This window comes from Podarcis vaucheri, assembly GCF_965113315.1.
Source record: "Podarcis vaucheri genome assembly, chromosome: 12".
NCBI lineage: Eukaryota > Metazoa > Chordata > Lepidosauria > Squamata > Lacertidae > Podarcis > Podarcis vaucheri.
In genome coordinates this window covers 47,200,822-47,225,782 of record NC_138750.1, presented here as the reverse complement: position 1 = coordinate 47,225,782, position 24,961 = coordinate 47,200,822, and the positions used below count along the sequence as shown (strand labels likewise).

The 24,961-nt window shown below is 45.0% G+C and overlaps 1 protein-coding gene across 1 annotated transcript in view; it reads right to left on the bottom strand.

Annotated features, from left to right (window-relative positions):
• The window catches only part of CCNY (cyclin Y), a 108,249-nt gene extending 85,840 nt beyond the window's left edge, over nucleotides 1-22,409 (bottom strand). Inside the window, exon 1 of the mRNA XM_082192591.1 lies at nucleotides 21,424-22,409. Within this exon, the coding sequence (XP_082048717.1) occupies nucleotides 21,424-21,577 (154 nt within the window). The 5' untranslated portion in view covers nucleotides 21,578-22,409. The remainder of the gene's footprint in view (nucleotides 1-21,423) is intronic.
• Between the last annotated feature and the right edge of the window lie 2,552 nt (nucleotides 22,410-24,961).

Here is a 24,961-nt window from a genome sequence, read left to right as displayed (position 1 = left end):
CAAACCACAATGGGTATGTTCTAATTTCATTAGCAGAGCCATTACACCTCTGAATACCTGCTGCTGGGGGTCGCAGGTGGGCAGAGTGCTGTTGTGCTCATGGCCAGCTTGTGAGCTTCCAATAGGCAGTGGTCAGCCACTGTGAGTACCACCAGATGGGCCATTGGCCTGATCCCGCAGGTTCACCTTATCTTCTTATATCACACAGCCTTGAATGACTGTAGCTCCCTGCTTAGTCCATACATGGATTTGCCACTATGTAATGTGAAAAGTAGTGCTCAGAGTTAATAGTGAATTGTTGAGCTGATAGTGATGTTGTTGTTGTTGTTGTTGTTGTTGTTGTTATTATTATTATTTTCTAGGAGACTTCCAACATATATAAAAACATAATAAAACATTACACATTAAAAAGCTTCCCTATACAGGGCTGCCTTCAGTTGTCTCCTGAAGGTAATCTAGTGATTCATCTCCTCAACATCTGATGAGAGAGCGTTCCACTGGGTGGGTGCCACTACTAAGAAGGCCCTCTGCCTGGTTCCCTGCAGCTTCACTTCTCACAGTGCGGGAACCGCCAGAAGGCCCTCAGTGCTGGATCTCAGTATGGGGTGGGTGGGAAGAGGAGGAGTTTAGAAAAGGATTCCTCAACCTTGGCCCTCCAGATGTTTTTGGCCTACAACTCCCATGATCCCTAGCTAGCAGGACCAGTGGTCAGGGATGATGGGAATTGTAGTCTCAAAACACCTGGAGGGCCGAGGTTGAGGAAGCCTGGTTTAGAACTTCAGTCTAAAATTTACTATTCCAAACCTTATAGAAAGAGATTGTCCATGCACTATGCTTTACTTAACACTCAAAAGTTTGCTTATCTTTCCAGAAGTTAGCATTTTTAATAGTTGTGCTGCCATCCCAATTTCAGTGCTTGTTACTTTTGACAGCCGGCCTGGAAATGGAAGCGTTCGCCAACGAGCTTACGTGCTGCCATTCTGAATCAGCCACCAGAAACAAAACATGACATCATTTCCTTCCCTCCAACTTACAAAGACTAGAGTTTTATTCTTCAGTGATGAAATATGTGGCACAACATGCATGACTAAATCATTTGTTCAAAAGTAACATGTGCAGCGATTACTCTGCCTGCTTCCTCGCATCCTTCTCAGACTTGATGACTGTGCATCAGATGGTGAAAAGAAGTATCTGTAAACTCCATAAGCTATTCAGCATGGACACCAAGAAGTCCATAAAATCAGTTCTGTTTCACACTACCTTTTAAATAATTTGTTTTTGCTATGCATGAAAATCATCTAAGTAACTATGTAGACCCAATCATACGCAGAGCGCGGGGGGGGGGGAGTGAGGCAAATCCATCCTCTGAAAGATTAAACTCATCTGTGCTTATCTACGAAATCAGCTGCTACTGTACACAAATTGATGGATTGGAAATAATAATAATAATAATAATAATAATAATAATAATAATAATAATAAAAAATTTTATTTATATCCCGCCCTCCCCAGCCGAAGCTGGGCTCAGGGCGGCTAACAACAATCAAAATAGTTCAACATTCTAAAACATTCATTATAAAATTAATTAAATCAAATTAAAATCAAATTAATGGCAACCATCAAGCAAAATTTTGTGCAGATTGCCAGAGGAGGGGGTCAGGCTGCGCCCTGACAAAAGGCCTGGTGGAACAGCTCTGTCTTGCAGGCCCTGCGGAAGGATGTCAGGTCCTGCAGGGCCCTAGTCTCTTGTGACAGAGCGTTCCACCAGATTGGAGCCGCGGCCGAGAAGGCCCTGGCTCTAGTTGAGGCCAGCCTAACCTCTCTGAGGCCTGGGATCTTTAGGGTGTTTTTATTTGCAGACCGTAAGTTTCTCTGTGGGACATACCAGGAGAGGCGGTCCCGTAGGTACAAGAGTCCTAGGCCATATAGGGCTTTAAAGGTTAAGACCAGCACCTTAAACCTGATCCTGTACTCCACCGGGAGCCAGTGCAGCTGGTACAGCACCGGATGGATATGATCTCGCAGCGAAGACCCCATAAGGAGTCTCGCCGCAGCATTCTGCACCTGCTGGAGTTTCTGGGTCAGTCTCAAGGGCAGCCCCACGTAGAGCGAGTTACAATAATCCAGTCTGGAGGTGACCGTCGCATGGATCACAGTGGCTAGGTCAGGGCGAGAGAGATAAGGAGCCAACTGCTTAGCTTGGCGGAGATGAAAAAATGCCGCCTTTGTTATAGCTGTAATCTGCGCCTCCATAGAGAGGGAGGTATCGAAGATTACACCCAAACTCTTCACGGACGATGCTGGCACTAATTGCACCCCCGCAAGAGACGGGAGTTGCCCCCTCGATCCCATATCGCTCCGTCCCAGCCAGAGGACCTCTGTCTTCGAAGGATTTAACTTCAACCGGCTCCCACGTAACCATCCAGCCACAGCTTCCAGGCATCTGGTCAGTGTATCTGGGGCCGAGTCAGGATGGCCATCCATCAACAGATAGAGTTGGGTGTCATCGGCATACTGATGGCAACCCAGCCCAAAACTCCGGACAAGCTGGGCGAGGGGGCGCATAAAGATGTTAAAAAGCATTGGGGAGAGAATCGCACCCTGAGGCACTCCACACACCAAGGAGTGGCGCGATGACAATTCCCCCCCAAGCGCCACCCTCTGTCCCCGACCGGAGAGAAACGAGCGCAGCCATTGAAGGACTGTGCCCTGGATCCCCACATCGGCAAGGCGGCGGTTCAGGAGTTCGTGATCGACCATGTCAAAGGCTGCTGACAGGTCTAGAAGAATCAGCAGCCCCGACCCGCCTCGATCCAGCTGCCTGCGGAGATCATCTGTTAGGGCGACCAGAGCCGTCTCGGTCCCATGACCAGCGCGGAAGCCGGACTGGAATGGATCGAGAGCAGGAAAGAAGCATAATGCAATCTTGGGAATTAAAGAATGTGTTTGAGCCTTTAAGAAGGACGCTAACTTCCAGATAATTGATGGCATTAGCATTATTTATTGGGATTTCCCAGAAAATTAGAGTGCTTGAAGTTCTAAAAACAGGGAATCGAGTAAACAAGGGATCAAGTATTTTTAGAGAGAGTCTGTCTGCAGAGCGGCTGGATTATGTAGCACAGCATACTTCCAACTCCCCAGGTTGCAGTGTGAATAAAGATGAACCCGAGGATACAGTTTATAGCATCCTCCAGTGAGGAGGCCATGACTAATTCAACCTGTACATATAACTTTGTTCCCCACACACCCAAAAGTGCCAAATATCATTCCTTTGATATTCAGCACACACACACAGTTTGTTCCCACATACTCTTCTTTTGGTTTTTTTGCACAGAACCATTAGGTAGTGGAAATTCTTCTCATAAGAAGTGGGGGCTTTAAACTCAATGTCACACTGGCGATTTTTTTTTTAAAGCACGTCCATATGCCAAGAACCGGGATCAGGCCAATTATCCATCTAGTTCAGCATCCTGTTCTCACAGTGGCCAAACGGGTGTTTGTGGGAACCCCAAAGCAGGAGCTATGTGCTGCAGTTCTGTCCTTGCATATGATTCTTTGCAACTGGTATATAGAAGCATGTTCCCACCGGCAATGGATATACAACACAGCCATTATGGCAAGCAGCCACTGATAGCCCTATCCCCCCCCCCCGGTGAATCTGTCTAATCCACTTTTAATGCCATTCAGTTGGATTGCAGCTACTAGATCTCGTGCAAGCAAATTCCAAAGTTCAGCTATATGTGCCTTGAACTACTTTCTTTGTCGGTCCTGAATCTGACAGGATTCCAGCTAAGGATGATTGCAAGAGAAGATAAGAGGGCCAAACATTTGAGGCGGGGGACGGGCTCCAAGCAATGTTGTAATGGTGCATCTCAAGGTTAGATGTGGTCAGGAATGGCTCCTAAAAGTTTTGCTTTGATTTCTTGGAATCCATATTATCTTGTGATGCCCTGCTTCTCCCATTCTTTGGACTGGAAAACCATGAACAAGTGGGAGGAACAGAAAACACAGAGATGCAATATCACACTAAACAAACTGTTTCCAAGCTTGTCCCTCACCTGGGATGAGATTTCTCTCCAGCTAATGATCTAGCAGCAAACTGTTGTTTCCCGTTGCAGCTGAATGGCAAACAATGTTTCACAACTAAATCAGAAGTGAAAAGGAAAATCATTTAGACATTAGCCGGATTATTGTAAAAACTCGCAGTTTCTAAAACATATATAAAACAGATGAGCAAAAGAATAAATAGAGTCAATTGGGATATGCAGAAGAAGAAGAAAGAGGATAAATTCACAGAACCGCTGAAAGAGGGTGAAGGAAGTCAAGGTTTGATATGTGAGAATTGTTTAAAAAAATTGTTTGTTATAAATGAAAATTATAAATAAGCTTATTTTTTAAAAAGAAGTAGTAAAAGAGAAAATCAAAGACCACATGAAAACAGTTTGGCATTATGTCTGAACCTATATATTTAAAAGGTGTACAGTCACACCTCGTGTTACGTTTGCTTCACGTTGCGGCTTTTCAGGTTACGAATGCGGCAAACTCGGAAGTGTTTACTTCCGGGTTCACCATGAGCGCACAGAAGTGCACACGTAGTAGCGGCACTCTACTTATGGACTTTTTGGGGTACAAACAGCACCCTGAAACAGATCGCGTTCGTAAGTAGAGGTACCACTGTACACTAATAGATTTCTCAGTGCCTTTCAAACTACAAATCTTGGAATCGTCAAAAGGAGGGAAACTTGCTTTTTCCAGTGCAGTTCATAGCACTACAGTCCTACACAACTTGTGAACCACCGAGGCGAATAGAGAACACCCCCATCCACCTCCTTTATGAAGTTTTCAAGACTCCTGCCATCCATGGCTGCTAAGCCGCGCTCAGCTTGGTGAGTAACAAGTCATGCGCTCTATTTGGCAATAGTAGTAGAGATTTGAGAAAGTCCAGGTCAGGGCTCTCGCATATGAGGTGACTGTGAGAATAAGATATATGCCAGGGGTGGGGAACTTCAGGCCTAGGGACCAAATATGGCCCCTACAAACCTCTCTATCCAGCCCTCAGAACTCTTTCCGGGCTGCATACTCTTCCAAGCCACATCTCTTGCCAGCCCTGCTCTGCACCCTCCCTGCGTGTTCTGCCTTGCTGGAATGTGTCCTTGAACTCTAATAAGACTGCTTGCTTGTCTGGGTGGAGGATAAAGATAAGGAAGAGTGTGTGTGTGTGTGTGTGTGTGTGTGTGTGTGTGTGTGTGTAAAACTAGGTTACTACTCCATGAACTTTTAAGGGGGGGGGATGTAATTTCATCCAATGACAGATTTATCTGCTAAACGAGTTGATTCATAATGGCATTAGCCTAACATTTTCATCTGCAGGAAATTCCCAGCCCTTAAAAGGTCTCCTGGGTCAACATTCCCCATGTTAAGATGAACAAAGCTATTCCTTCTGTCTTAACTGAAAACACCAAAGAAAAGTTCCCAACAGACCACAGCTTTATTTGATATGCAAAACAAGACTGTATTCTCTAACTTCTCATAAACACAGTGTTGTTCTTAGCATGCCAAGTTGTAGGAGAGAGTACAGGAGCGTGGTTTTATATTTGACCTCCTAAGATAAAACGGTAGGATAAAAATGCAGAGAACTAATAATAAAATACTCACAGGTATAGGAGGGTTTCAGCACATGCTCAAATCAGATTCCTCCTGCCTTCTACACCAGGGGTTACCAAACCACAGTCCACAAACCACCACAAACCAGCAAGCTTCACTCAGGGCACCCCCAGGGCGCCTGTGAATGTGCAGCTGAAGATGGGAGGTGGCACATCCATTGCACAAAACATTCAGTTTGATTTTTACTTGTATTCTTATTTCTTCTTATATATCTTATATTATATTAAGATTTTAATTGTGTGGAAATCATACAGCATCTAACACAGCCCATTACAATTCCTACAACAGGCAGAAAAACAATGAAGTGGTCCAGCAAGAACATAAGCAATTTTCAAGCAGTCTTTGGGGGTGGGGTTTGGGGAACCACTGTTCTACACGATTGTAAAAGACAGCATTTTAAAACACAGATCTGCCACCTTCATATCTAATTTGGACCCAAATGAAACCCCAGCAACTCAGCTGACACCCAGTTGTCGCTTTTGCTAAAAGGCAACGGCAACAAATAAAGTCATAAACCAACAAACCTACGCATGCTGACTCAGAGGTACTCCTCTATTCAGAGTGATCTATGCACATGTAAGTGTACATAGAGATGCATCCTGGAAGATTTTATTTTTCCCTGTGTTATTTCTTCAACAACTGCTTCAGCAATTGCAATAAAAGCAATAAAAGCATTGCAATTTCCATTTCCAGAGCTGACCAAGGCGGGAAGGAGTCAAAGAAGGATCACTCTTATTTTATTTTTTGCAGCCAAGGCAATCTCTTGCTAGTTCATGCCAAGCGAAGGCAAAGCCTTTTACGCCATCATATCTTTCACCAGGTATTGCAAGCTAGCACACTGTATTCCAACCAAGGCTGGATTAGCCCAGCATGATTTACACAGGGAGAGATGCTTGTCAGAATGACTGCTAGCAACAGGAATGCTCATAACAGCAGGTGAGGCTCAGGAAGCAGCACAGGCAATTTGGGCAATTTCCCACAAAGGGCCTTGTTTCAACAATCATATGGAAGTTACCACTCTTGACACGTGCTGGGAGAAGCACACAGTACAAAAGGGAGGAGGGAAAGCATGCTGCCATTCCCTGCAGATTATGCAGTTTAGTACTTTTCCTTCAGTTCAACGATCTCACAGAAAACTAAAAAGAACATGTCAGCAGCAGAAGACAACAGAGGCCAAAGGCTGATCACAGTTTTGTGATGCCTTTGGAAGCCAAGCCCAACATTCTGGGTGCTTGCCCTTCCCTGCTGAAAGTGCCCCACCCCAATGCCAAAGCAGAAAAAGGGGGCCAGATCATCTCCGTAGCACAGTGGTCAAATCCCTCTCAGCCTTGTTTCCAACCATGGAGTGGGAAAGGGGTGGCGACGGCAGGACAGCTGCCAGAACAATTCCCACCCACTTCTCAGAAAGAAGGAAGGGGTTGTCCTGCTCACCAGACGAGACAGTGGCACACAGCACATAGCGAGTGAAAAATGCCACAAAAGACCAGTCATCAGGTTCCACAGCTGCAATTCTGTCCATCTGATAATATGGCGTTGCATCCCGAGGGTTGCTGGCCAGGAGGAAACAGTGGGTGTATCAAGCTGAAACATTTGCACCACAGCCCAGAACCTCCTGGTTTAGACAATCAGATGACACCAAACAGCCAATCCTGTGCCACTGAGTGATCAAAAGCTTACAGTTCTGTCCATTATCCATGGAGGCAGTGAGAGGTTTTACTTTCCTGGGCTCCATGATCACTGCAGATGGTGACAGCTGTCACGAAATTAAAAGACGCCTGCTTCTTGGGAGAAAAGCAATGACAAACCTAGACAGCATCTTAAAAAGCAAAGACATCACCTTGCCAACTAAGGTCCGTATAGTTAAAGCTTTGGTTTTCCCAGTAGTGATGTATGGAAGTGAGAGCTGGACCATAAAGAAGGCTGATCGCAGAAGAATTTGAGCTTTTGAATTATGGTGCTGGAGGAGACTCTTGAGAGTCCCATGGACTGCAAGAAGATCAAACCTATCCATTCTGAAGGAAATCAGCCCTGAGTACTCACTGGAAGGACAGGTCGTGAAGCTGAGGTTCCAATACTTTGGCCACCTCATGAGAAGAGAAGACTTCCTGGAAAAGACCTCAATGTTGGGAAAGATGGAGGGCACAAGGAGAAGGGGACAAAAGAGGACGAGATGGTTGGACAGTGTTCTTGAAGCTACCAGCATGAGTTTGACCAAACTGCAGGAGGCCATGGAAAACAGGAGGGCCTGGCGTGCTCTGGTCCATGGAGTCACGATGAGTCGGACACGACTAAACAACAACAACATGGGACATATCACCAAAGGAGATCACCAGCTTCTCCCTCTTTGAACAAGCTACTAACTTGTCTTCTTTTCTGCCTTTTCCAAATGCTGCTAATAATTCTTATTATTATTTCTTGTACTCCGCCCATATGACTGAGTTGCCCTGGCCACTCTGGGTGGCTTCCAACAGACTACCAAAAAAAACAACACAGCAAAACATCAAACATTAAAAGCTTCCTGAAACAGGGCTGCCTTCCGATGTCGGCGAAAAGTCATATAAAATAATAATTTATCTCCGGCAATGTTATTTGCCTGCTTGTGGCGCTGAACACCTGACAACCATGTTCAAAAGTCAGAGGATCTGTGATAGCGTGGAACAATTAAAGGAGTTTTGCAAAGGAGGCATCCCTGATGGATTCTGTCCTAAGTGCACTGATGCAGGGCATCAAGAATCACACCTTGATTGGGTTCCTAAAATGCAAAACAAAAGCAGCAACAACAAGGAAGTGTTTTAACTAATCAAAACCTCTTAATTGCAATCTAAAATTCAAGAGGAAAAATTCCTGGGGGTTTCTCTCAAGCTCATTTAGTATAATTGGTCAGTAAAGGGGTGTATGTATATTGTTAGCTGATTTTTGTTTTAGCATTAACCACACACACAAACATCACTACAGTTCAAATACCTCTAAGGAAAAATTACGACCAGCAGAGTAGATGGAGAGTCTCGTTGTTCAACTTGCCTCATTGACTGTAGGCATTAAAGGAGGTCAGTAAGTCATCTGTAGCAGGACTTGGAAGTTGTGTCGGCACACGCTGACTGAAGAGAGAAATCGCCGGGCAAGCTTCCTTCAAACAAATGTGCTGCAGGACTATCTGGCAGGCACAGACAGGGCTCTTACATGCAACGTCTAAATAACCATTTCCAAAATGACCATCAAAACAGTATGTAACCTTGTACAAGGCAGCTTGGCTTGCACAAAGCTATACTCAGCTTTCTGAATGTGAATATTGTTTGTATTTTTTAAAAACACAGTGGTGGTGCAGGGAGGGGGGGGGGAATGAGAATGAAAAGCCCCGGGTAGTGTCACCCTGGAGCAGAAGACAAAATTATTCAGCTGATATGAACTCCTGTGAAATCTAAAATACACAATTCCTTGAATGGGCCCAGAAATACAGAGAGCCTTTTCTGCTGGATAGGAACAATGCTCCTTAGTACCAAAGACGACAAATGGAGCTATATATTTATTTCAGCCCTGGCTTCCTACATTCAACCAAGAAACACTTTCATTTCCTTCCAAAAGCAACAGGCAAAAAGCTGAAAATGACCCTGGGTGGCAGAGGTGGTAGATCAAACACAGCAAGCATTCTTGTTTCTATTCTGAATACCTGCGTATATTGTAGAAACGTTACCTTGTCCTCTGCCTACAACTCTATCTGTATTTTTTGGCTTTGAGGCCAATGCTCCTGCTGAATGCAAAGACAATATGGTTTCCACCTACAGGGTTTCCGGAAGAAAATACACACTATTTCAGCAGGGGGCCAGCCCACTGTCCCTCGGACCTTGTGGGGGGCCAGACTATATTTTTTGGGGGGTGAACAAATTCCTATGCCCCACAAATAACCCAGAGATGCATTTTAAATAAAAGCACACATTCTACTCATGTAAAAACACGCTGATTCCCAGACCATCTGCAGGCCGGATTTAGAAGACGATTGGGCCGGATCCGGCCCCCGAGCCTTAGTTTGCCTACCCATGCTTTCGTCTACAAATTCAATCCCCATCGTCTCTAGGCAGGGCAGGGAAAGACGCCCTTTCTGAAATCCTGAAGATCTGCTACCAGCCAGTGTAGATGATAAGAACCAAGATAGACCCATCGTCCGACTCGGTAGAAGACAGATTTCCTTGTTCCTATGCTACCATTATGGGATGATAGGGATTCATTGCAGAATACTAACTATAAGTACTAGGAAAGCAGCAGAAGTCATAGAAAAGGTAAGCCCAGAAAGGTCAGGTGAAGGGAGACTTTCTTAACAGGCCTTGCAATCATTTGATCTCTTGCCTAAAAGTAAAGGGACCCCTGACTGTTAGGTCCAGTCGCAGACGACTCTGGGGTTGTGGCACTCATCTCGCTTTACTGGCCGAGGGAGCTGGCATACAGCTTCCGGGTCATGAGGCCAGAATGACTAAGCTGCTTCTGGCAAACCAGAGCAGTGCATGGAAACACCGTTTACCTTCCCGCCGGAGCGGTACCTATTTATCTACTTGCACTTCGTGCTTTCAAACTTCTAGGTTGGCAGGAGCAGGGACCGAGCAACGGGAGCTTTCCCCCTTGCAGATATTCGAACCGTCGACCTTCTGATCAGCAAGCCCTAGGCTCTGTGGTTTAACCCACAGCGCCACCCCACGTCCTGATATCTTGCCTACCTGTTTGGTATTTTCAGCTCACACTTAATGCTACTGTTTAGTTGAAGGCAGCACACGGTGCCGAGGGGTTTTTGTGTTTATTGTACATTCTGATCCACCCGGCCACTATCGGCCTCACCTCACCAAAAACTCAAGGCGCCATTTCTTGCCCCACTGCAGCTGTAGAGACCGATGCAGGAGAGACATGTTTTGTTGCAGCCGGGGCAAACAAAGGTGTCTGGTTGTGCTGCTGCGTTTCTTCTCTCTGCGCTCTTCCCAGAAGTCATTCCTCCTCTGGAAACTGCTATGAACCCTCTCTAAGGATTCTTAAAATCACATGTTTCTTGAAGAGGTCCCAAAGAAGGTAGTGCCAGGTTTACAGGAAAGAGCACAGCAGAAAGCAAGAGTGGGAGAAGGCAACCAAAAGGAGACTAAGGAGAGAGGATGCGGTTATCCAGACCATAACCAAGGCCTGATGCTGACACTGGGCTGTAGCCAACTAACTCCTACTCAGAGTAGCCCCCCCCCCCCAAAATGAATACACCTAAGTTCTCTGTGTTCATTAACTTCAATGGGTCTACTCTGAGTAGGACCAAGCATGGATACAACTCATTGTCCTCATAGTGGGGATAGACCTGCATCCTCATTCTTTAACCTTTAGTAGGGACAATCACATACAGTCATACCTCGGGTTACAGACGCTTCAGGTTGTGAGTTTTCGGGTTACGGACGCGCCGAAACCCGGAAGTACTGGAACAGGTTACTTTTGGATGTTGGCGCTCGCGCATGCGCACAAATGCTAAATTGCGCTTTGTGCATGCGCAGAAGCACTGAATTGTGACCCCCGTGCGCACAGATGCGGCGCTGTGGGTTGCGAACGCTGCAGGTTGCGAATGTGCCTCCCGCACGGATCATGTTCACAACCCGAGCATCCACTGTACTCTCAGCTGCAAGGCTCACCCCCAGCATTCACCAGTCAGTTCATGCCCTTTCCTCTGTGATCCCCAGAAGGTGAAACAATCACCAGGTTAAGGCAATTTCTTGGTGCCAGAACTACACACCCACCACTTAGTGCCAACAGCAGCTGCTCATTCATCTAAGTGCCAGCTATTTTCACTAAGTAAGTAACGCGAAAATCAGTCTCGCAGTTTACTTGAGCAGGAGAAGAGGAAGGAGACATGTGACGCAATTATTAGACAGCCGCCATCAAGGGTGAGGGGGAAGTCACAAATCATGCCCCTGGCACAACCTGGCCCTCACAGTCGTCACATTCTCTAATGAAGAGAGAATTGGCAATTACTGTCAGGGCCAAAGGGTAGGTTGCTACTTTCAGCAAGTACACTGTCAAGGTATACTGGGCATGAAGCCTCAATTTCACTGTACATTTCCTGTTGGACATATCTGACAGAAATTCCTTCCTTGCTGGTACACAAAGATAATACATTGCGATTTACGGCATATATTATTTTTCTGATTGATCTGGAATGTTTATGAGGTAGGCTTCCAGGTGGGAACTGGGAGGGTCTACCTTTCTGTGTGTGGATAAATGAAATTATATATATGATGCAAATGTGATAAAGGCCCCTTACAGTTATTTCCCCCCTCCTTTCTCTTTTCTTTTCTCTCTCATTTCTTGAGTTTCTTAAAATTTTTGTTATTTGGTTTGATTTTTCTTGTATTTATTGAAAACTTTCAATAAAAATGCTTATTTTAAAAATGAAGCGTTTGTGAACTACTACACATCACAGTATCATCAGTATAAAACAAGAGTGGTATACAATAATAAAAATAAAACAAGAACAGAATAGTTCTTTAGAAAAGCAAAAAGAGCAAATACTGCCTGCAAGTAAACTCATTCTTCTGAGAAAGCCTGTGAAAATGGAAAATAAAAAGTTTTTAGCATCTGACAAAATGCATACAGCGTTGGAATCTAACTTCAACAGGCACTCTGTTCCATAGGATAGCTGAAGGACCTTGTGCAAGCTGCCATGAAATGAACCTCTGGGGCATGCAGCTCCACAAGGATGACCCCTTGTAGATGACGGCAGCAGGCAGGAAGGTATATAGACATTGAGGTCATTCCTCAGATATCCTAGTCCCACATTGTTTAGGGCTTTATACGGCAACAGTAAAACCTTAAAACTTGGCTCGGTAGCGTAATAGCAGCCAGTGTAGTTCCCTCAGCACTGACGTGATGTGTTCACAGAAGACAACCCCAGCCATAAGAGGGGCTGCAATACATCCTGCACGAGCCGCAGCTTCCGGACCAAACCTAAGGGCGCACATATTCACAAGACAGTGCATAGTCACACATCAAAAAGCTTCTAAGGGAGGAAAAAAGAACATGCCCATTTAGAACTCCCAAGCACAAGAAGCCACTGGGCACAGGCATATTTGTTTACACATGGGGGCCATTATTATTATTTTTTAAGGTTGAGCATAAATAGTACTGTAAGTATAGCGGCTGGACCTGGCACTGGGAAAGCAGTCAAGGAGTTGAGCCCAGTATACCAGCAGATGAACTGAGTGATGTTACTTCATGAATATGTGCTCTCTGGTGTGAGCTCCCAAGTAGGGAGACTGTGTGCCATAGAACCCAGTTGAAAACAGAATGCTATAGCAGCACGTGAGTTAAGTTGGATCTGTAAAGGAGAAGAAAGCAGAGGCTTCTCATGTAATCCTTATGACTGGAAATGAAAACACACATTATGTGTTATGCTAACTTTCTTGTAGAGATAATAGATTTAGGTAGATTTTTTTTTAAGTTATAGAATGTTAATTCTCTTAATGAGGGCTTGCTAGGTAGTGACAGCAGTCATGAAATTAAAAGATGCCTGCTTCTTGGGAGAAAAGCAATGGCAAACCTAGACAGCATCTTAAAAAGCAGAGACATCACCTTGCCAACAAAGGTCCGTATAGTTAAAGCTATGGTTTTCCCAGTAGTGATGTATGGAAGTGAGAGCTGGACCATAAAGAAGGCTGATCGCCGATGCTTTTGAATTATGGTGCTGGAGGAGACTCTTGAGAGTCCCATGGACTGCAAGAAGATCAAACCTATCCATTCTGAAAAAAATCAGCTCTGAGTGCTCACTGGAAGGACAGATCGTGAAGCTGAGACTCCAGTACTTTGGCCACCTCATGAGAAGAGAAGACTCCCTGGAAAAGACCCTGATGTTGGGAAAGATTGAGGGCATAAGGAGAAGGGGACGACAGAGAATGAGATGGTTGGACAGTGTTCTTGAAGCTACTAACATGAGTTTGACCAAACTGCGGGAGGCAGTGGAAGACAGGAGTGCCTGGCATGCTCTGGTCCATGGGGTCATGAAGAGTCGGACATGACTAAATGGCAACAAAGGGTGGCAGAGGGGAATGACTGGGATAATGTGAGATAATAAATGTGCATCAGCAAAAAGGGGGACAGTGGGACATGTGGTGAGGAACATTCCTTTAAAGTCACTATCAAGACTGTAATGAAACCTACAATGTTGTGTCTGTCTCTACTAGCTCAGGTACAGGCGAGGAGGCTGAGAAAAGGGTCTGCCACTGGAGCTCCCAATGGATTCTTATTCCTACTTTAAAAAAAAATTAAAAAACACTACTCCAACATAAAGGGGGGAGGGAAGCATGAATTTTGCTTTCTTTACATTCTCAATGACCTTGCCCAGAGCAAAATGCAAAGTATCTACAGAGAAAGTGAATACATTTTAATCTGCGCATGCAAGTTCATGTACTAACAGAAATGAAGGAGAAATTTTTCCCTACCCATCCTTCAAAAAATAACGACAGGTAAGCAAAAGTCACTGTTAGGTCCTGCAACATAAAATGGATATAGCTAGAAAGGAAATTAGTAATTGATTCCAAATCTAAATTGGCTTCCAAGCTACAGACTCCTCTCTTATTATCTTCCTCTAACTTAGCCAGAGAGCTCGATGCAATATGGCAGAATTGTGCGTTCAAACATCTACATTTACCCTAAAGATTTCCAGAACTCATGCAAAGGGGTAGAGATAGAGACACCACATATTCTGTTACTGATTATTTGGAAATTGTGAAGAGGTCACAGGAATGCAAGAACAATTTGCGAACAGACACCCATACCCATAAATTGCTGAATCAGTAATGCACAAGGGAAACTTCGCAGGGAAACAAACGAACTTTGATCTGGTTCCTTCACCCACTTCACTCTTTAACTTCCCTGTTCTCTCCACAATGACACTGCTGCACCTGGAAAAATACAACTATATGCCATCATATATAATCATTTTTATGCAAACTACATAACGATGAACAGCAGCAGAGCACACTGAATAGCCACTTAAGTATTTGCTACTCACTCTTTCTGGCATACACCATGTATCCTCATTAACTAACAAGACTAGCAAGGAGTTAATAATCCCTCTTTAAAAAGGAGCAGGTCTCTTCAGTTATACTTTGCTTTACTGCTGCATCCTCTAGGAATGAAAGCTGAGATTTAAGTTGGTGAAGGTCTTCGCTCTCAAAGCTATTGTTGTATGAGCAGCTTTACAACCACAGGGGCAGAACACTGCCTTCCAAAGTGGCTTTCTAGTGCCTTCCTGCACTTGACATTTAAGTGGCAATGTATGCCAGAAACATTTGAATTTCTACGCATTTACTCTTTACACAGTAGCAAGCTTCAAATATGTAATACAGCTGGTTTTTAGATGAAAAATGAAGAAATTATGCATGTGATTTAAATTTACACCCATACAACGTGCCATGAATTAAGACCATTTTCACAGCTCAGTACAATCCAAGGCATAATTTTGTACTTTTTTATTATAAACCAATGGCAAATATGCATACACAAAAATTTTCCTTGGCCGTTTATCAAAGTGGAAAGAATGGCAAGGTCTTGGCAGCCAGCACCACTCTGCCACTGCAAGCACTGAATCCAGAAGGGTTTTAAGAGACAAGAGTTTTTAGTGAGATGTGCAAACAGAAAAGTTTCTGGCCACCATTACTACTAAGTTCCCAAGGCAACATCTCATGTATGGCAAGACCAATAGGAGAAATTGTGCCATGGCTGCGGAATGACCACACAAGCATATCACACAACATAGGTGGAGCACTCAGTTCAATATCAACTATAATATACAAATTTCAGTGATCACATCTGGATGGCATGGTAAGCCATAAACCATGGTTTGCTGTGAATAAGCCGCTAGTGCATGCTGCCAAATGCTGCCACCCACGATCCTCCTCTGGTGTAACCAGGAACAGCAAACCATTGGTTCCTGGGACATCCAAATCAATCGTCAGAGCTGGTTTCTCTCCAAACCAATCATGATCTGAAAAGGCTACCTTTGGTTTCCCCCTGGAAGAAACAACCACAATCACTAGTCCAAATGCAATACTAACCCAAGGCTTATGGTTTATTACCCTGCTTGCGCTAAGAAAGGAGGGCAGCAGGAGCACTCAGCAGCATGAATTAGCATGGTACTCATTCCCATAGATAAGCCACATGGCTTCCCTTGTCGTCCCAATACAGCCAATGTGCAAGCCTTTTAGCAAAGTATGATCACTTATACATTTTCAAGTATTCTTATGTCTAGTTATTAAAAATGACTGATATGCCAACTGCCTTACACCTTGTCTGCATATGCCTTGCCCAGACCTCTAACTGAAATAATACACTAGACATACAATTTATCAGAATTCATTCAATCGTCAACTGCAAGGAAATACAAAAAAAGTATCAGCAGCATTGAAAGGCTCACGTTCCAGATGATGAAATCATTCTAAAGTTTGTGTATACTGTATATATATAAGAGGAAGACTATATTGTAGCAATACTTTGAAAAACTATAAATATTATGAATCCTTAACAATGCACTCCATCCTTAAGAGCACATGCACTATTCCACAGACTCAATGGAGCTATATGGGTATGCGTCCTGAATATGTTGCAACCCAATCTAACTGAACGTTCCTTTTTATTAAATTTTCTTTAAGCAAGCCATGCAAAGACTGCAAAACAATCTATCAGCTGCTCTGAAACCCTGAGTCTTTTGCATCCGGTTTGACAAACCTAAAAGCTCTTGTACAATTCTGCCTTTGATCAAAAAGTTTCCCACATACTTGGTTGAAGAAAATAAACTGCCCCTGTCTAGCAAATAAATCATGTTGAAAAACAATCCCCAGTCAAGAGTTCTTCCACCATGCACAGAAAATTTAACACACGATTGACATGCCATAAAAAGGAGGCCTGAATGGATTTTATTAGTGGCCCAGTTATATGGGATGCAGATTTCTGATCCGGAATTGACAGTGCAAGATGTGATCTAGCAGTACTGTGTTAGTGCTTCATTCCAAGCATGAGGGAGGAAAACATTGCATCAGAGCTGAAATTATTACGCTATTAATATTCAAACCCACCCCACAAACAGCATCTGGCATTGTTATATGGCTACAATATCCTGGATCAGCATGTGACGCGAGTGGGAACATCACAGATAACGACAGCATAGCAGTGCAGAAATCATGGCATCTAATCTTAAATGCTAATTTGCCAGTGCTTCAGCTAATAGGATCGTGTTGCAAGAGCATTTTAAGGATCAGATGATGCTTTAGCCGGTTCTTAACAGCATTAATCCCCTAATTAAGGGAATTTATAAAACAGTTGCTTTTAGCAAAAGGTAGAGAGGGCCTGCATTTGTTGGGCGCAACCAGTTGTTACACTCGCCACAAAAAGGTCTTAATGGTGGGAAATATCACTTAACGGCTAAAGCATGATTAATGTATTATACATTTGATGTTAGCCTCTCTGAGCCCGGTTTTGACCAGGGAGGGCGGGGGATAATTATTATTATTATTATTATTATTATTATTATTATTATTATTGAATCGGGGGCGGGCGGGAGTCATAAATTCAACATAAACTGAACCCTGAACATTATGGTGAAGAAATAATCTTTTTCTTCAACAGCCAATAATAAAGAGTAACTTCAGTAAAAGGGCAAGGCCAGACAAATTCCTCCACTGTGAGAATGTGCGGGATTGTTGAAGTTTCAAGTTGTAAACAATTAAAGAGATACAAGAATTATGGTGTGGGTCTTTTCAAGAAATGGCATGAGAGAGAGGATTTGTTTTATTGCAAGCTGGAATCATCCTAGCCATCTCCAACTAGGAAATCTCCAAAGTTCTGACTGCAAAATTAAAGATACACAGTGCTATATGCCTGTTTGAGAGACAAAGATTTATTTCCCTTGCATCTTTTGAGGTACTGAACCTGAAACAAGTTTGTTGGTAGACAATTCAGAGAAGCAATGCAAATAATTAACAAAAAAGACACATGGTTATATATAAGCTTATATATCAGAAAATATTTGTATATTGCTGAGCTATCAAAGTACAACAAATACCAACATTTCTTTCAATTTATTTGACACATATTACATTGCTTATCTACTGGGGTTAATAGTCCCACATATAAACACACTTGAATAACTCATTAACTGAGTAGAGAGCTCAGGCTAGGCCACACCCTCACCTCTGCTTTCATTCAAAATGAACACTGTGAACACACTGGCTTTCAGCCAGGGGTCAAATCAAGTCAAGTGTAGCTTATTTCGCAAAAAGAAATCTTACACAAAACAATTATTTTTTAGAACTGTCATTTTACCTTGAAAAGGTACAAAATAAATACCACACAGCACTGAGCACATCTTGTCAGATGGTCAGATTTTATTTTTTTTATTAGCGTGTCATAAAATTGCTAACCTGGCCAGTTCTGACGTTGCAACATAAGAATTAATCACTCTGAGGGCATTAGGAATGCTCATTAGCTACTCATCTGTGGCTCAAAAAAGTCTAATAATAAATAATAATAATAATAATAATAATAATAATAATAATGTGTTTTAATTGTCTCAACTTTAGCCAACATCCACACACTATTAAGAAACAATAGTCTATCGATGCAATATTTCAAATCAAACCAATGCACATGGGGAAATAATGTGTTAAAATAAAATCTGGTGTATGAAAAAGTTGAAGCTACCAGTTTTGCTTTTTTTTTTAAAGAGAAACACATGTGTGGATGGACGCACTTTTAAAAGAACTGACAAGATTCCAATTAACTAATGCAACGGACACCCATTTGACAGGCAAGTCAGGATTTCCCAGACACTTTTCAAATAGCTCTCTGACTCTAGCACAAGTGTTATTAATCCATTATACCAATGTCTTGTCAACCCATGCAAGGGAAGGCATCAGTAAAGACTGCCACAGAAGAAACCTGCCCAGTATCTACATTTCTCAGTGAAATTTAGCACAAACCAGAACAATTATCCCATGATACTAATTCAGATCTGATGGACCGCAGCTTGTTTCTGAAACTGAATATAGACAGATTCTCAAGGCTATGGTTTGTATCCAGCGCTAGTCATACTTAGAATAGACCCAGTTAATGAGCAGAAGCCAGAACAAAAGTTAACAAACATGACTAACTTAGGTCCATTACTTTCAATGGGTCTACTCTTGAGTAGTTAGTTGGTCACAACCCTACCAATTTGATTGGACTTGGGAGGCCTGTATACTGCAAGAACCCATATATGTCCACAACATGTTGTGAAACCCAAAAGGATGGTATTCTTAAATATTACAGGCTTTCCCACAGATAAACAGACTTGGGGGGGGGCGAGAACCCCATAAAAGGCAACACAAAAATGAGTGAAATTTGTTGCCTAGGAACACACTGCACCTTAAACAAAAAGTAACTATGGGATTTTTTTACGGGGGGGGGGGGGGTTGAGAGGCTTTCCCTTCTAGAGTATGAGGGGAAATACTGATGGGCTCCAACACATGACGGCCTCCAAAAAGTCGTCCCCCAGAGTGGCATGATAACATCCAAAAGCGTCTTCCATCAAAAGCAAGAGCAACATATGCTAGCATTTCCCACAACAGAATGACAGTAATGCTCACATGTGGATGGATGAACAGCATGAGGTAAAACAACAAAAACAAGAAAACCCCACAGTATTTTGACGCTGCTACTTTCAAATGAAAGCGCCGGAGGCATGAGCTACACGAGAGGAAAAAATAAAATTTCAGTCAGTAACGAGATGGAGGGAGGAAAGGCACACTCCAGTCCCTTTCCTACCCCACTAAAACAGTCTTCCCAAACCTAGTGCCCTTCATCATGCGAGTCGCAGTCCAAAAACCAGCAAAGTGCACCAGGTTAAGGGATAAATTAGGCTACCCTAGAAACACACCCTGAGAACCATCTCACAGTGTCCAGGGGACCACAACAGTATTTTCAAGGTCGTCTTCAGTTTCTCTTCACAAAAAGGCGGCCAGGGGGGGAAAGACCTAGAGCTGCCCCTTCTCCTCCCTTCAAATACTGGCTATTTCTCTTAGTAACTCAAGGTCACACACACCCATTCCTCTGTGAACTGGAGTTGGGAAAGAACTGCTGGATATTCCCTTCCCTTCTTACACAAAACACTTGAGAAGATTGGGAAATGGGCAGGAATTACTGCATTGTCCCAAGACCTCTTGCTCACAGACTGGTTAGTTCTCTTCCCCCTTGGTATGGTGGCAGGGCAAAAACTGTGACCCTCCAGATGTTTAGACTCCGATTCCCATCAGCCCATAGCTGTCAACTTTTCCCTTTTTTTAAGGGAAATTTCCTTATTCCGAATAGAAAAGGGGGAAGTTGACCGCTATGCATCAGCCCCTGCCAGTACGGTCAATGGTCAAACATGGTTGTAGCTGTAGTTAAGCTGCATCTATGGTGCATGGGGAAAGAATGTGCTTACCCTGTGCCACCCTAGAAGTTGTAGGTTTAGTTTATGAAGTAAGGCTGGCCTAGCACAACGTACCACAAAACTGCACCATCCAGTTCTGCGGTACAGTTCTGGCTAGGTCAGCCTAGCTTCCCCAAGAAAATTAGAAGGGCGAGGTGAGAGACATTTTCCCTTCGCAACTCTGCTGAAGAGACCAAGGGAAGTGACCTGGACCCCAGGCAAATTGTGGGACCTGCTCCATGACAATTGCTTCAAGAAAATCTTTGAGCAGAGGCATGTCCTCCCTGCGCACAGCTATGTCCTCCCCGCGCACAGCTCTCAACAAGAGAACATGACTCCAGCGCTGACCCCCCCACAAAAAGCACGAGCAGCATGTGGGGACTCACTAGTAGCCCATGAGGAAATATATTTTTTTAACCAAGGCATATTTCTTAGGTTGGAAGTTTGAAAAATGGTCCACATCTGCCATCAGGATTTCAGGAGCTAGAAGAGACATATTGCCCCAGATGGCCTATTCCACCATGGCTGGGCCATTCTATCTACTACCAACTGCTCTGTGACAGGAAGGATCCTGGTTACTTTTTATATGTTGGTGCTGTTTACTGTGATTTTTAAAACCCCCCACAAACCATCACAAACAACCTTGGAAGGCTATGCATCCTGAATATAAATACATGCAATAAATAAACAGAACTAAAACGACAGGAAGGCCTCAAACCTCTAACTCTTTGGTGGCCTCTGCTAAAGGATCTTGAGACACCCAGCAGTGTCCCAAATCAAGCCCTTTCCCCAAGGCTCTGTCATTAAGCAAGGGAGGCATATTTTGCTACCTGAGGTGGGGGAAAGGTGGAGAAAAAATATCAAAATGCAATCCTCTTATGCAACTGACCATCTGCAACCCTTAATAGAATCCCCAAAATCTGACACCTCGGGTGGCTTTCTCCTCATCACGCTTAACGGCAGAGCCTGCCCGAAGAGCAATCAGCACATGCTCAGAGGCTACCCCTCGCTTAACACAGACACACACCCAAAACATGCTATGGGGCGCTCTTCCGCATTCCTTCTTCGGGGATGCCGATCTCTAGCTTGCAAAGAATTGAACTGCAAAGAAAGACCGCTCCAAGGCTCAAGTTTTTATTAAGCCGTCTTTGGAATGTTGCTTGTTGCTTGACGCGTGCAGGGAGGCTTTCCCACGTGCATGAAGGGGGGTAATCTCTCTCTCTCTCTCTTTTCCCACATGCACGCCGCAAAACCCCGGGTCTCGCGCGGTTGTGGGCGAGGGGGGCGAACGGAGGGTCTCTCCTTACCGTCGATGTTCTCCCTGTCGCTGATGTGCTGCAGGTTGCATCCCGTGTCCTCCCGGCTCAGCTCGGTGTCGGGGCGGTAGGACTCCAGCCGGGAGTGGGCATTCCTCCGCAGCTTGGGGCTGGACGACACGCAGCATGAGGTCGTGTTCCCCATCTCCGCCGCCCGTGGAAAGAGGAGGAAGGAAGGAAGGAAAAAGAAGGGAAGGAAGGGTGGTGGTGGAGGAGGAGGAGGAGGAGGGAGGCAGCAGTCACCAGCGACGTCGAGAAGCCATCAGCGTGCTGGGAAACGGCAAGCGCCGCTGCGGGGCAAGACGACGGTGGCGGCGGCGGCGGCAGCAAGCGAGGCTCCCGCCGGCCGCGCTCCCCGGCGGCTGCTGGTGTGCCCCGAGGCTCATGCAAGCCGCCTTGCCCCGCCGCGCGGCTCAGTCCTCGTGCCCAGGCAGGCGCTGCTGCAAAGCCGGGCTATGCCTCTGCTGCTGCTGCTGCTGCTGCTGCAGAGCCGCAGCCCCATTGCCCTCCGCCGCTCCGCCGCCTCTTCTTCCTCTTCCCAGCAGCAGCGGCAGGAGGGGCGGGCTGGCGGCGGCGGCGGCAACACCGCAGCCTTTTCTCCCCCGCCAGCGAGCAGCGGCAGCAGCAGCAGCAGCAGCGAACCCCGAGGCTGCCTTTTGCGAAAAGGAAAAAAAAGAAGCGGGGGGAAGAAAAGGGGGGAAACGGTTCCGGTTCAAGTGGGTGGGAACGGCGGGCTTGCTCGCTCTCGCTGCTGCTGCTGCTGCTGCCAGACAAACAGGGCAGGCAGGCAGGCGTCTGTTTCTTTAAGCAGCAGCTGCGCCTCTCCTGCTCGCTCCTCCCGTCGGGGGAAGCCCGGCCCGGCCGCAGCCGAGCGGGAGAGGGAGGGGATCCCAGCCGCGGGCGGAGGGAAAAGCCCCCTGCGCGGCAAGGAGCGAGAGAGCCGGCCGCGGCCAGAGACAGCACCGCCTTCCTCTTTTCTGCCGGCTGCCCTGGAAGGAAACGGGCAGGAGGCTCCTCCGCGGCCGGGATCCTCCTCTGCGTGGCTCCGCTATGGGAGGTCTTCTGCTCTGCTTTCGCTTTCCTCCCGAGCTTAGTTTTGGAAGCGACAAGCTGAGGGGCTGGGATAACCCGGTTTAGGGGTTAGGAGGGCCCGAGCCGAAAGACGCTGCTAAGGGAACAAGGTGTTGTGTTCGGGTCTCGGCACCACCAGTGCCCCAAATGGATGTAAAGGCTGGCTTCCAGCGGGGGATATTGGATACCTGAAAGTTTCCGGGCAGGGGAGCACCAACACAAATCTGCAAATGCGCATTTATAGGATGCGGACTTGGCATGGCACGGAAGGCAAAGCCAATCACTGTAAATACATTATTTAGTTTGAACCCCACCCTAGATCACTCCAAATCAGCTTCTATTCAATTCATTTTACCCCCATTAATTTCTCTCTTTTGTAAATCAATTACCGGTACACTATCTCCCCCCAATTCATGACCCCTGCAAAGTTAAGTAAATTGATTACCCAAAATTTATATCCTACCCAGTAACCAAGATCGCACACACACAAATTCAGTTTCTCCCAAATTCATAACCCACCCAGATATATTCAAGTGGGCACTCAGAAAGATTGGGGGGGGGTCATGCCCCATTTGGGTCCATGCCCACCCCAGGTATACCTCTAACGTCAAGCAATGGGGCCTCACCTGGATCACCTAGTCCTAGGAGAAAGCATACACATTCTCAAATACAGGGCCATCCCTACCATAAAGCAGATTAAGACGGCTTCCTCAAGAGACAGATGCCAGGCATGACAAAAGTTCCCTAATTCCCTTAAGCTAGCTTGCTCTGCACATCCTAAGTCATCCCACTGCCTTCAGATACCATGGAAGATGTTGTTCCACTGCCCATCTTGAAATAACATTCAGTGAGAAGGGAGCGAGATTTGATTCAGCTTGTATTAAAGGCAAAGCTCCCTAATGTCCACTTTCTGAAATAAAATGCAAACCGAAACATAGCCATACTTCAAAACTCACTCTTCAGATTTTGCTGTGCAGTTCTCAAAAACATGTACAAAAAATTACATATACCAGGATAAAGGCTGTATAAGTTTGCATATATAAGTGAATCTAACATACAAAAATGCTTTATAGTAAGGAAAGTTACTTTGCAAAAAAATTGCCTGTTAGGGAATGAATTTTCAGGAGGACCTTTTTTAAAAAAATAAAATAAAAATAAAACGGTTGTGGAAATGCAGGAAATTTAAGACTGGAAAAATGAGAAAATGAAAAAAACGAAAACTGTTAGATTTGTCTGTCTTTAAATTCAGCTGCCACAGTGCAGTTAGATTCTGTATGTGGAGGTGGGGGTGCCATCCTGTCCTTAGCCTCCGGCACCAAAATGTATTGGGCTGGCCCTCTTCAAAAATGCAGTGCTTTTCTATTTGGATTGCATGTGTCACATCCTACCTTGGGAAGCAGGCTCTGTTGAGGCCTGGTTCAAATTATGCTTCTTCAGCATATAGCATACGCATGCATACCCTTTGACCGCACATTATCTGGTTAGCAACCCTTTCAGGAGTTAGGAGATCCTGAATCACAGCAATTGTTGGCAGTAATTTTCCTCTTCTTAGTGTGCAGCCAAAGCTTCCTGTGGCTGTTGTAGGATGTGGTTGTTTTGTATTTTTTAAATGAATTTGTGTGTGTGTGTGTGTGTGTGTGTGTGTTTAAAAGGTTTTATTTCATTAGCTAGGGGGGAAATCCCTTATTTCATTTGAAAGAGAGTACCATGCTGAGTTCTGGACACCACATCTGAAGAACAGTGCTAACAAACTGCATTGTGTCAAGAAGAAAGGGAAGCAGGATTATCTGGAAACTTAAGTCTTTTGAAGATTGGTTGGACAAGTTGAGCATGTTTAGCCTGGAGAAGATCAGATTAAATGGTAGTCTCTCTGAAGGGTTGTCACCCTGCAAATGGAGCAGGTTTGTTCTTTGAGGGCAGGAATAGGCCCAGTGAGTGGAAAACTGCAGGCGCTCAGTGAAACATCTTAACAGCACAGGCTATTTGAGGGTGAAGCAAATGGCATTGGGAGGTGGAGGGCTCTCCTTCACTCTTTGATCTTGCAGCCATAGTAGCTCCAGAACCTCTGACTGGTTGCCAAGGGGACACATCCACCAGCACTGAAGAAACGTGGAACTTTCTCTGTTGGTGTGCAAGTCATAGTTCCTACATGCACAAATGGGTGGGGTGTTTAGCTTGGTGTGTTTCTTGTTATTGTTAATGTTGTTGTTGTTTAGTCATGTCCAACTCTTCATGACCCCATGGACCAGAGCACACCAGGCACTCCTGTCTTCCACTGCCTCCCGCAGTTTGGTCAAACTCATGTTAGTAGCTTCAAGAACACTGCCCAACCATCTCATTCTCTGTCGTCCCCTTCTCCTTATGCCCTCCATCTTTCCCAACATCAGGGTCTTTTCCAGGGAGTCTTCTCTTCTCATGAGGTGGCCAAAGTACTGGAGTCTCAGCTTCAGGATCTGTC